This window comes from Phascolarctos cinereus, unplaced genomic scaffold (genome assembly GCF_003287225.1).
Source record: "Phascolarctos cinereus isolate Bilbo 61053 unplaced genomic scaffold, phaCin_HiC Scaffold_5;HRSCAF=322, whole genome shotgun sequence".
Lineage (NCBI taxonomy): Eukaryota > Metazoa > Chordata > Mammalia > Diprotodontia > Phascolarctidae > Phascolarctos > Phascolarctos cinereus.
In genome coordinates this window covers 103,731,571-103,743,889 of record NW_027555958.1, presented here as the reverse complement: position 1 = coordinate 103,743,889, position 12,319 = coordinate 103,731,571, and the positions used below count along the sequence as shown (strand labels likewise).

At 37.8% G+C, this 12,319-nt stretch overlaps 1 protein-coding gene and 1 pseudogene across 3 annotated transcripts in view; one reads left to right on the top strand and one right to left on the bottom strand.

Moving 5' to 3' along the window:
• PPIL4 (peptidylprolyl isomerase like 4) overlaps positions 1 to 8,425 on the bottom strand; it is a 37,948-nt gene extending 29,523 nt beyond the window's left edge. Inside the window, exons 1-5 of one of the 3 annotated variants that reach the window (XM_078155077.1) lie at positions 8,236 to 8,425; positions 5,765 to 5,832; positions 5,615 to 5,679; positions 4,501 to 4,618; positions 161 to 303 (exon numbers count right to left, since the gene is read on the bottom strand). In XM_078155077.1, the coding sequence (XP_078011203.1) occupies positions 161 to 303; positions 4,501 to 4,618; positions 5,615 to 5,679; positions 5,765 to 5,832; positions 8,236 to 8,305 (464 nt within the window). In that variant the 5' untranslated portion in view covers positions 8,306 to 8,425. Of the gene's footprint in view, positions 1 to 160; positions 304 to 4,500; positions 4,619 to 5,614; positions 5,680 to 5,764; positions 5,833 to 8,235 lie in introns of those variants that run through there. The other 2 variants (XM_020986587.2, XM_078155076.1) reach the window with 2 other exon arrangements.
• Positions 2,180 to 2,687, top strand: LOC110208536 (diphosphoinositol polyphosphate phosphohydrolase NUDT4B pseudogene; annotated as a pseudogene).
• Positions 8,426 to 12,319: the final 3,894 nt, after the last annotated feature.

Genomic DNA, 12,319 nt, shown 5'->3' with positions numbered 1-12,319 from the left:
CCAAATAGCTAATCATAACGGATTTTTCTGAAAAGTGCCACTCCAGAAGTCTTCTAAGGCATCAAAGAGTTGCAGTTTGTTATCAGAAAGGGATGTCTATATGCTGATAAAATCACAGATCCTTAAAGCACTACATGTACAGTGTAAATGGTAATCACACCTGATATCTTGATAAGGTACAAAGTCTTTATCAACAAAAGTCTCGTTAATTTTCTTGATTACATCCATTCCTTCTGTTACTTCACCAAAAACTGTATGTACACCATCGAGGTAATCTAGATTTTCTCCTGTGGTAATAAGAAACTAGATGTAAAAAAGAGAAGATGTATATTATTACATAATAAATGCAAACACCTTTAGAAAGTATATAGCAAAGTTGGTCATGAATACAAGTCACACAAAAATATACAAAAGGAATTATATCTAAAGAGATACATTCAAAACAGTATGGTAACAAGTGGTGCTAGCATAAATTTTGAAAACTCTTAGTTCAACTAAATAAGTATGAGTGTGTGCATGCATGAGTGCATTTGTATTAATACTGAAATAGCAATTTGTGAGGTGTGAAAATTGGCTATTTTCAAATGGGACTAATTTTAATGCATGTGGTGGGAAAACCCACATTACAAAAAAAGTAAGAGCAAATTAAAGATCTTAAATTTTGATATTATCATTGTCATCTCTAGTGTCAGCTCTGCCACTCCCCAGCCAGTGCCAGGGAGCTTTAGAGAAATCACTTCATCTCCCTAGACCTAATTTTTCAACAGTTACTAATATTTATAACAACAATAATAATAATAACCATAATAGCAGCTTAGATTTATGTGCAACATCAGAATTTACAAAGTCCTTTTTTTAAAAAAAAATTTTCCCAAATTACATGTTAAAACAATTTTTAAACTTTTTTTATGTTTTGAGTTCAAATTCTATCCCTCTTTCCCTCCCTTGCCTCTCCTCTCCCTGAGACAATAAGCAATCAGATAGAGGTTATACATATGCAATACATGTGCAAAGCATTTCTATATTTGTAATTTTGTACAAGAACAATCAAATAAAAAACAATGAAAGAAGAAAGTGAAAATAGCATGCTTCAGTCTGTATTCAGACAACATCAGTTCTTTCTCTAGAGGCAGATAGCATGCTTCATCATGAGTCCTCTGGAATGGTCTTACATAATTGTATTGCTGAGAATAGCTAAGCCATTCACAATTCTTCATTAAACAATACTGCTGTTACTATGTACAATGTTCTCCTGGTTCTGCTCACTTCACTCTGCATCAGTTCATGTAAGTCTTTCTAGACTTTTCTGAAATCATCCTGTTATTTCTTTTAGCACAATAATACTCCATCACAATCATAGCTTGCTTAGCATTCCCCAGTTGAGGGGCATCTCTTTGATTTCCAATTCTTAGCCATCACAAAAAGAACTGCTATAAATATTTTTGTATAAATAGGTCCTTTTCCCTTTTTTTTTTTAAATGTCTTTGGGATATAGATCTAGCAGTGGTATTGCTGGATCAAGGGGTATGCACAGTTTGATAGCCCTTTGGGCATAATTCCAAATTGTTCTCCAGAATGATTGGATCAGTTCACTACTCCACCAACAGTGTATTACAAGAGCTTTCCCACATATCTTCCAACATTTATCAATTTTCTTTTCTGACAAAGTCCTTTTGCAAATGCTTCATTCAACCTCACATGATCTGTACAACACCTTGTGAGGTAGATAATATCTGTAATTAGCATCCTCATTTTACAGAAAACTGAGGCTTAAATAGTAAAGTGATTTGACCATAATCACACAACTAGTAAGCCTATAGTTCTGTCACTCAAAACCAACAGAATTTTACCTCTAGCTGATCATGGCAAAGTCCAGCAACAGTCTACTCTTACATAGATCCCAACCAAGGATCAGACCATTCTGGGATCAATGAAAGCTTGCAGATCCTCAGAATGCCCTTAAGATCTGGGAATAATACAATACTCAAGAAAAGCCACAGGAACAGCTCAGTCCTTCCCTTCAGAAGTATGACAGAGCCCAGCCTTAACATCAAAACCAAAGTCAGGAAGTGGGCTGGAACAATGGACAAAAAACAAACAAAAACAACCCCACCATAATAAGCTATTATGATAGCAGGTACATTCAGGTTGGAGGGGGAAAGAGAAGGAATCCACCTCAATGATGAAGTTTAAGCCAAAACAGAAGACTTAGTGAAACAGAGGGCTTTAAGAAGCAGGTGGCCCACCTCGGGGTGCTGTTAGTGAGCAGCAGTCAATATCCAAATCAATGAACTGTCCCTGGCCAAGGAATGGAGCCCAAAGAAAAACCAAGTGGAGCTGCAGTAAGAAAAGTATATGAAGAGGCTGGTGTCAGAGGAAAGCTAGGCAGACTTCTGGGGATATTTGAGCACAGTCAAGACTGTAAGCATTGCACTTAGGTTTATGTTCATAACTAAAATATTGAAGACTGGGAAAATTCTGTTAATACAGGAAGGAAGAGACAATGGTTCCAGGTTGAAGATGCTACACTTCAATGTCATAAACATGTACATGCTGAGTATTTGGAAAAATTGAAGCTGGGCTGCTCACCAACCAATGGAAATCTCACAGTTCCCACTCTTCTAGACAACAATTCTTTATATGTAACTTCTGCATTGACTCTGGGGTTGCCATCTACTTTAAGATAAATATCTAGGTGACGATATGCAGTCTCATACGGAGAGAAGTTTCTGTGTTTGCCCTTTCTGAATTTTCATATAATATGTACTCAGGAAGTTTTCGTATTTTTCAGATACTTTGAAATATTTCCCTTTTTCTTTAACAGTATAAAACATTTCAGTAAACCAAAGCCAAAAAAAAGGATTTTTTTAAGATGCCTTAACTGTTAGCCCTCTCTCTTTCCCCAAATACATTTTTATTTTTATTTTTCAAACTGCTCTACATTCTGGTTTTCAAAATTGGTCAGTTTCCACACTAACCTACCCTTGGTGTGGTTGTCTGGTGGACGTTGTTTTGTTTTGTTTTTAAAAGGATGTCAAAGGCAGAAACAACTAGATACTTTCCTAAAGTATTGACCCATTGAAAGCAAGAGTTCTATAGTGGTTTTCAGTTTTTAGAGCTACTCATTTCAAAAGATTAAAATTTTTATAATGCTACTTTATGTTTCATATATGTTACAGCCTCCACAATTTCTTGGAATTTAGAGAGAATAGATGTGTACTGAACACCATTTCTCCACCCTAAAAGGGTACTGTTTTGTATACATGTGGTATCTTTTCCCCTCTTATAATTTAAACATAGGAGTTTTCTCCAATGCCCAGTGATATTTTACTATAAGATACCACTACCATAACACACACCCTAGAAATATACAAAATAGGCTCATGAAAAACAACATTAAGATTCAGATTCATCTTCAACCTCCCTTTGCTTGATCATCCTTTTGTGCAGAATGCCTTAGGAAAAATTTAAATTATTGTTTTTAATGAAAAAAAACCCTATGTTATACAATTAGTTATTTTCATCACGGTCAACTTTTTGGTTGGTTTGTTTCATTAATCCACTGCTACAAATAGCACACTAGCATCAAGCTCAAATACTTTCTCATTCCATTTCTGCCATTCCTTTGAGTCCCTGAGAGACTCTTGATTACCTTTCCTGGCGAACAATACCCAACAGAATTTAAGATATCCAGGTATATGATGTGTGATGATGTGGAGCTTACATTGCTTTAGAACCTCTTAAATGTTCTACAAACACCTCCAAACTTAGGAGTGGGACACTTTCGCATCCCTTCAAATTTAGAAAAAGATTGTGATTGAGGTTTTTAAGTTCTTTCCAGTCTTAAAATGTTTAAGCCATTTAAAACTAAGAATCCCATCCAAAATGCAAATACCTCTTCTGGAATTCCTTCTTCTCTAATCAGGTCAGAACTGAGGTTTAAGTATAAAAACATTTAGCATTTTGAAGAGATGTGTAGTTAAAAATCATTCTTCTATACATAACATATAAACATTTGTAAATATTCTGTTTTCTGGAGAGTTCAAATCTGGCTTCAGACACTAGCTGTGTGACCCCGGGCAAGTCACTTAACTCTGTTTGCTTCAGTTTCCTTGTCTATAAAATGAGCCGCAGAAGGAAATGGCAAACCACTCCAGGATCTTTGCCAAGAAAACCCCAAATGGGGTCACAAAGAGTCAAACACAACTGAAACAACTGAACAATAACAACAAAATATTCTAAATGGTAAAGAGTGAGTAGAAAATACATTTAATTTTATTCTTCAGTACACAAACTGTTGGCCCACTTTTAAAACACAATTGTGTAAAATGCTACTCTGAATTAAAATTGAGTACTGTTAAAATAGGTTACTGAGAAAAAAATATGAATCTTGTTAAAGTGAAAGTCTCACCTTTCTAGAATTGTTGCAATAGGTCTATTTGCAAAGGTTTCTCCCCATTCCTCTGATTTATTTGCTTATTTGCTCAACTATGAGCTCACCTGAGATCCATGTTGATCACTGCCATTATTCACCATAGATACTGTGCCCTTTTTCTTGTGCTTAATTCTTGGCATTTTTTCTGCCTCAAAAAACCTTGCCTGATCACCATACAGTTGCCTGAAAAATACACAGCACTATTTTTAATAAGCAGAAATATGCAAAGATGAAATTATAATAAAGAAGCAGATATTTCAATTTTTTCAAATAAAGATTATGATGAAACAGTCTGATTGTTTACAATTGTTTCTGAATTTAAAAATGGAAATTACCAGTGAAAAACCGTTTCTGTAAAGATGTTGAATTTAAACATTTCCAACATTTCACTAGTGTACTCTGTAATTCAACATCAGTGAAGAAAATTCCTGAACACTTTTGTATGGCTGAAACCTAGTGTGTCAGCCTAGACATACTGAAAGGTGACATAAAACTGCATAAGTTTCTACTGTGCATCAGGACAACAGCATACTCTTCTTTTCCCCCACTGAAATCAAGAGGTGCACAGAAAGCTGAATATACAAAATAAACTTATAGCTTAAGGCCTAAAACAAGAATATTGGTTGTGTTGTGAATAGGGTGAAAGAAAGCATTATTCTCCTTATGAAAAAAAAAATACAGCTTTTCATATTATAGAGAGCCATAAGTAGGATGCTCAGAGATGCCCCATCAACAAAGCACACACTGTGATTTCTTCCACATACTCTTACTCACCTTCTCCCATATGAACTATCATTCACAAACAAACTCATTAAGTTTAGCTTTGTAGCTAGAGACCAATCAAATGCCCTGAACCTGCCATCTTTGGCCTCATTAACACCTTACCTGAACTCAATGAACTAGCCAATCCCAGATCATTCACAAATAATACTTCGAGAATGTAATCATGATTCCAAATATTACTTTCCACTACCTCCCTCCCTTCCCTTTTTCCCCTTTTATTTCTAAAAACTCCCTCAAGAAGTTAGGCCTACTTGAAAGTGCTTTAAAAACCATAAAATCATGATATAAAAGTAATTTACTACCATTGTAATACAGATATATGTGGCCAAATTAAGCACGTTAATAAACATTCAAATAGGAAATTCAATTTTTGGTATATAAACAAAATGTACTTACACAAAGACTGATTCTCCTCCTCGGCCAGTACCCATAGGATCACCAGTTTGTATAATAAAATCCCTCTACAACATACAAGAAGCTGATCAATTGATACTCTGAGTTGAAGAACTTAAGTAGTGAGGAAATAAATAATGACCACCAACTTACCTGTACATTATGAATGAGACAATAATTGTAGTACTTGATTTTGCACAACTTCAGAAAATTCAAGCAAGCTGAAAGAAATTAACATATTATAATTCATCATAGCAATTAATGAGGAATTTTTTTAAATAAGCAAACACAAGACAAGCTCTGAATTTACTTCAGTAACTATAAAGGTTCATAGTGGACAATATGTCTTTTTTGGTGCTTGTTAGAAGTTCAAGATTAGGAATTGTTTCTTTTTTCTTTTTTTCTTTTTTTGTATTTGCATTCCTGGCACTTAGCCTAGGAACCAGCACACAGCAGGTACTTAATAAATGCTTATTAATTGACTGGTTTATATTAAAGTCCTGAAAAAAAAAATCAGACAGGATTGAAAAGAAATTTAATGATGAATGCTTCTATTTGTTCCTTTTCGTTTTATTTTAAAAAGAATCTGTCAGCTGCCGACCACCAATAAAAACCTTAAATTACTATACAATTATGAAAATTATTATTTTTATTAATATTGAAATATCTAATAAAAGCAATCTTTGTTTTACTGGTCTGGTAGAGAGAAAGTATAAATTCAGCAGATAAATATGTTCTAGAATAAAATTATTTTTGAGAATCATCCATAAGCCTGGTGTTTTTAGGTAACTGAAATTGCAAAATTTATTCAATAAATACAAATTCAACATTTACTAAACGCTAAATGCCTATTACATACACAGCATTGTCCTTCAATGACAAAGTAATTGGCTTGAAGGAGTTTACAATTTAGTAAGTGGATAAAACACACCGAAATAAATATAATGCAACTCAGAATAAGAGAAATGTATGGGAGAAGTCACAGAGGCACAAAACAGATTAGGAACTAAAGGATCTTCTTGAGCTGATAGTAGGAAGGAAGCACTCATGGCAAAGACAGAATCTGGGCCATAACTTAAAGAGTTTCTTAATTTGGGATCTATGAACTTGTTTTTTAAATATTCTGATAACCATATTTTAACATAATTGGTCTATAGTCCATGTATTTTATTTTACACATTTAAAAAATTATTTTAAGAAGGGCTACACAGGCTTCACCAGAGTGCTAAGTCTGGTGCCATAACACAAAAAACATTAAGAATCTCTGCTTAAATGGAGGGAAAGATTTCAGTAGGTGTAGTGTGAAAAGTACTTGACTTGGACGCAGTAGAGACTTGGGTTTTTATCTTACTAAGAATTAACTAACTGAATAACTGTCACTTAATCGAAGTCTCAATTTTCTGATCTGTTAAATGTGGTAGTAATGCTTATATTACATACCTCACAGTTGTGAAAATTAAATTTTACATATATGCACAGACATATATGAGACAGACTCTGTAAATGTCGTTATTATTAAACAGCTAAGATGTGTAAGGGAGTGCATTGCAAAGATGGAGTATGATACACACAAATGCACAAACCAGAATAGCCAGGATGAGGCCAGAAAGCTAATATTCAAGTTTGTCTGGAACTTAAAATGCAGTTTAAGTATGCAGTATGAAATTAGGATCTAAAGGAGAGACATGGAGGACCTTAGCAGGAAAAAGTTTGTATTGTCTGCCTTTCGAAGATTTATTCTGGCAGCTGCGCTTGGAAAGACAAGATAAAGAGACCAACTGAAAAGAGAGACAGGGGCAGGCCTTCTCAGATTCTCCCAAGGCGGCTCCCCCCTCCCCAAGTCCCTTCAGACTTCCCCTGTAAGATTACCTTCTACTATTTATCTATCACGTGTGTACCTACGAAGAAACTCCCTCTATCAAATACAAGCTGCCTCTTCTCTGCAAATATAGTCGAAGAGAGTTATAAAGGGCTCCAAGAGGTGAAATGAGAAGTCCAGGGTCGCATCGCAAGACTTGAAGCCGAGTTTTCCTGGCTCGGAATCCAGCTCTTTCCTCTAAGCCAAGCTGCTACTCTTTGAGCACATCATCCTCTCTTCTTCTTGTTCTGCCCTTTGGGGCCAACCCTCTGGATCTAATCGTCTTTCCACAAGACCTGAACACCTCTAACTAGGTTCCAGTTTCCATGAAAACCCACGGCAGCAAACACGACATGCTATGAACAGGAGGGCGACCTCAGAACTTTCAACGTGGGAACCCCCCCGCAGCCGTGCAGATTGCAACCCATCTCTGACTTAGTCGCCATCTCCTAGGGAGCTGCCTGAGTTTCGGAGGCCATGGACTGTTATATGGAGCTACAAAGTGTCAGAAGCTGGAAGTAAGCTCTTCCTGACCCCAAACCCAACACTGCCCCAGGGCTGCCTCCAAAGCACACCACCCGAGAATAACTTCCAAAGGCACAGCCGTCTTCCTCCTCTCCTGTGCTGCCAGAAACTTTTCCCGGGACGAAAATCAGAATCCGGTTAAAAGGGCTGAGGAGGGCAGACCCTGACCCCGTCCCACCTCCCACCACCCAGGGGCGGGACAACTGGGTAAAGGGCCAGCGACCCCGACGCAGCTCCTCACCCCGCGGCCGCTCCTCAGTGTACAGATCGATAACAATGTCGCCCAGAGTGGTCTCCAGCAGCACCGCCATGACGCCCGCGCAGCCTCCGGACCCGGGAAGCCCGGATCCTCAAGCTCCAGCGGGTCTTCCGCGCCAGCGATTCTTCAGCGCGGCGCCTCGATTTCACGTCATCGCCAGAGCGACGCCGTGCTGGCGTCATCGCTATGGCGACGACGTGACGGAGCCTGTCACCATAGCGACGCCTCTACTTCACGCTCGAGACCACGCCTCCTTTCTTCCAGCCCCGCCCCCATTTTTTACTACCAGGAGAACTGTTAACAGTTTTGTACCTATAAATCCCTTTTCCCCATTATTTCATTTCTTGGGGGCATAGACTTATCTGGATAATAGCTGGTATGTTAGTTTGGCCAGTCTCTAGGCATTGTTCCAAATTGCTTTCCATAAGGGTTGGACCCATTCACAACTCCACCCGTGGGCCATCAGTGTACTAATTTCCCCACATTTGTCATTTTCCTCTTTGGTCATATTTGCCTTCCCAAGAGTCTGAGCCAAGCAAATTATCTTCAGAACAGCCCCGATGACAAAACCCAACAGCTATGATGTGCCAAGGAATGATTCGAAACCTATAAATTCTCCTTGTGGTACTCTCCTATCTTTTTTGGGGGTGGGGGGGAAGGGAGACAGGCTTGGTTATTATAATTTCACAATATTCAGTTCAATACTGTTGTTATTCTTTTCATATATATTGTTGAAGTCATTGTGTATATTGTTTTCCTTGTTCAGTCTACTTTGTTTTATCCATACCGTTGTCTTTCCATGCTTCTTAGTATTCTTAGTTGATGTTTCTTATTGAACGTTTAGCCATTCCCCAATTGATGCACATATACTTTGTTTCCAGTTATTTGCTACTATAAAAAAGTGATGCTATGAACAGGTTGCTGTATGTAGATACTTTTTTTTTATCGCTGACCTACTTCAGGTATACACCAAGCAGGGAGATCACTGGGTCAAATGGTGTAAGCATTTTAGTCACTTTGTGAGCACAATTCCAAATTGTTTTCCAGAATAGTTAATGGAATTAACATCTCCATTAATAGGGCATTAGTATACCTGTACTTTAAAGATTCACTGCTCTGTAAACTCATCAAATAAACAAATGTGGGAGGGAATGATGTGGCTTTTTGGCTGAAAGCTTTTTCTTTATAAAAAAAATCGGTAAAAAAAATCTTTGTAAAAATCTCCTCCCCAAACAGCCATGGCTTGTAACAAAGGATAAGAAAGGGGAAAAAACCAGCTCATCAAAATCAACCAACACATCAACTGAGTGAAGGCACATATCATAAAAGTCAAACTGGATAAATCTAAGTACACATCAAACCTCTAGTCAGAAATTCTGCTAACCACAAAAGGGGCATCAGAAAAAAAAAATGCTGCAAGCATTTAGGAAAAAGTGGTTCAAGTATTAAGAAACCACAGACAGGATCCCAGAAGACTTGACAGCTACTATCATGGATAAGAGGAGATCTGGGAATACTATATTCCAAAAGGCAAAAGAAGTAGACATACAAACAAGAATAACTCACATTGTAAAGCTGAGTATAATCCTATAGGGAAAAGGAGAACCTTTAAGCAGTAGAGGACATTAAGGCACTTTTGATAAAAAGAGTATAAACCACATGGTGGCACTATGAATCTGAGCAGGACTCTGGAGAAAGAGAGTTATGAAAGAGCTAGGGATTTATCATAGTGTCAGGGCATGCCCTCCAGGCAACTCCAACCCTTTGAAGGGAGTCTACACCATAGGGTTCTGATGAGTCAGAAAGACTTGGAGAAAAGTAGAATCCCAACATAAAAGAAGACTTATAATGATTCCTTACATGCTACTGTACAAGTTTTGTATATTTTCTGTATCTGCTTATGAATCCATATGTAACGTACATTCTACCTCTTTCTGAGCTTAAGCTCCCACTAGTTAGGTTCACCCACTGGGGCCAGTAGCTAGCAGCTCCAGTCCCATTTAACTATCTAACATTAATTAGCTTGTACAAAGGGATAGTTACTTCAAAGATATAATAAGGACAAATATTCCCCACTACCACCATTTTAGAGACCCTTATACTCCCTGGTCTATGGAGGGAGGTAGGGGGAGTAAGCTAATAACTTAACTTAGTTCCTCCCTAGTATTGGTTCCACCAAGGTCATAACCAAAAGCAACTTCTCTTTGGATGAGCCTTTGTCTTACCACTAAGCTGGTGTCATAAAGGTCACTCAGTGCTGCAATGGCTCTGGTCTTAAGATACTGAAACACTGGGATGCTAGAGTACGTACTGCATCTTTTGAATTCACAAGGTCAGAGGATCCAATGTCCTTCCCCTCAAAGGGAAAAGAACAATTTCAGAAGATAAAGAATGAGGACTTTTCACCAGGCCCTATGGCCTTGGAGGAGAAAAGGCTCCATGATGTTTCCCCTTACAGTATTGTCTCTCACTAGCTACTGTGAAGAAAGTCGCTGAATGAAGAGGAGAGGTCTTGCTGAAACTGACTCAGGTCCCCAATTCCAGCTATATAGCTATTGGAAAAAAGGCTCCTCCCAACTGTGTGGTTACAGACCACAACCAGTTATAGAATCTCTATGCATGTTCTAGCGTCTCTAAGGCACTTCTTTACAGCCATTATAATGCTCCCGGAAACAGGCCTTCCAACTTCTCCAGATATGGAAGGAAGTTGCATTGGCTAAGCAAGCTGATGGGGTCTACACCTGTAACCAGGCCCCAATTACATGTATTTTCTGTGGGCTGTGTAAAAACTATTATGTATCTGATACACATTTGTCACTTTGAGATATAGGATCTGTTACCCACGTTTGTGGAAACCAGGACACCTCTGTTAGAGATTTCCCAGAGTAAACTCTGGTGTGGAACAGTAAACCAAAAGCAAATTTACCTTTAATGGTCACCCTTGAGATCAAATGTGGCCCATCTGAGCCCTTGTTGACCATTTGCAGTTTGTTTCAAACCTGAAATTTCAATGATTTTTTCATCAATAAATCAACTTACTTTTCAGCTGAGGAAAAAGAAATTAAAGATAGACCAATGTATCTATCCTTCAAGCAATTATTATAAACACCAAGTACCTATGGTACACTTCATTCTTTAGTAGACACAGGATACCAAGACAAAAAAATGAAAGAGGTTCCAACTTCGAAGAGCTTATCTACTACTTGGGATGAAATGAAACATATGTAGATAAATTCAAAATACATAAAAATCAAACACAAAATAATTTGGAGACATGGACGGAGCATTAACAACTAGGAGGAGCCTTCGATGGAGGAGGCATATAAGCAAAGCCTTCAAGGGATTCCAAGAGGTAGAGGGGAGACATGGGAGTTAGTTTGTGCAGAGACACAGAGTTAGGATGTGGGAGGTGGGAGGTGGAATGTGTATGAGCAGCAAACAAATAAACCAGTTTGACTAGAACTGCAGAGTTTATCAGTAGTTTGAAGTCAGTCTAGAAAGAGGCTGGTCAGACTCTCAACAAATAGCTTTCTTCACATAGATTCTTCTCTGTAATCCACTCTGCAAAATAATATATGAGACGATCAAAATTTGAAGCAGGTAGGTTTTTTTTAATTAAATTTTATTTTCATAATGATCCACCTTCTCTTACTCACACCTTCCAATGAGAAAGCAATAAAACAAAACTCCCATTTACACGTAGAGGCAAGCAAAACATTCCTGCATTGGCCATGTCTGATATATATATACATCTGCATGCATACACACACACACACACACACACACACACACATCTCAATCTTTACTCCGAATCCATCACCTCTCTATCAGGATGTGGACAGCATGTTTCATGATGAGTCCTCTAGACTTGTCATTGTGTTGATCAGAGTTCTTAAGTCTTTCAAAATTCTTTCCTCACTTCACTTTGCATTAGCTCATACAAGTCTTCCAAGGTTTCCCTTCTTCCAAGGGCATCACCTCAGTTTCCAATTCTTTGAACCACAAAAAGTGTTGCTATAAACCTTTTTGTACATATTGGTCCTTTTCCTCTTTCTTTGGTCTCTTT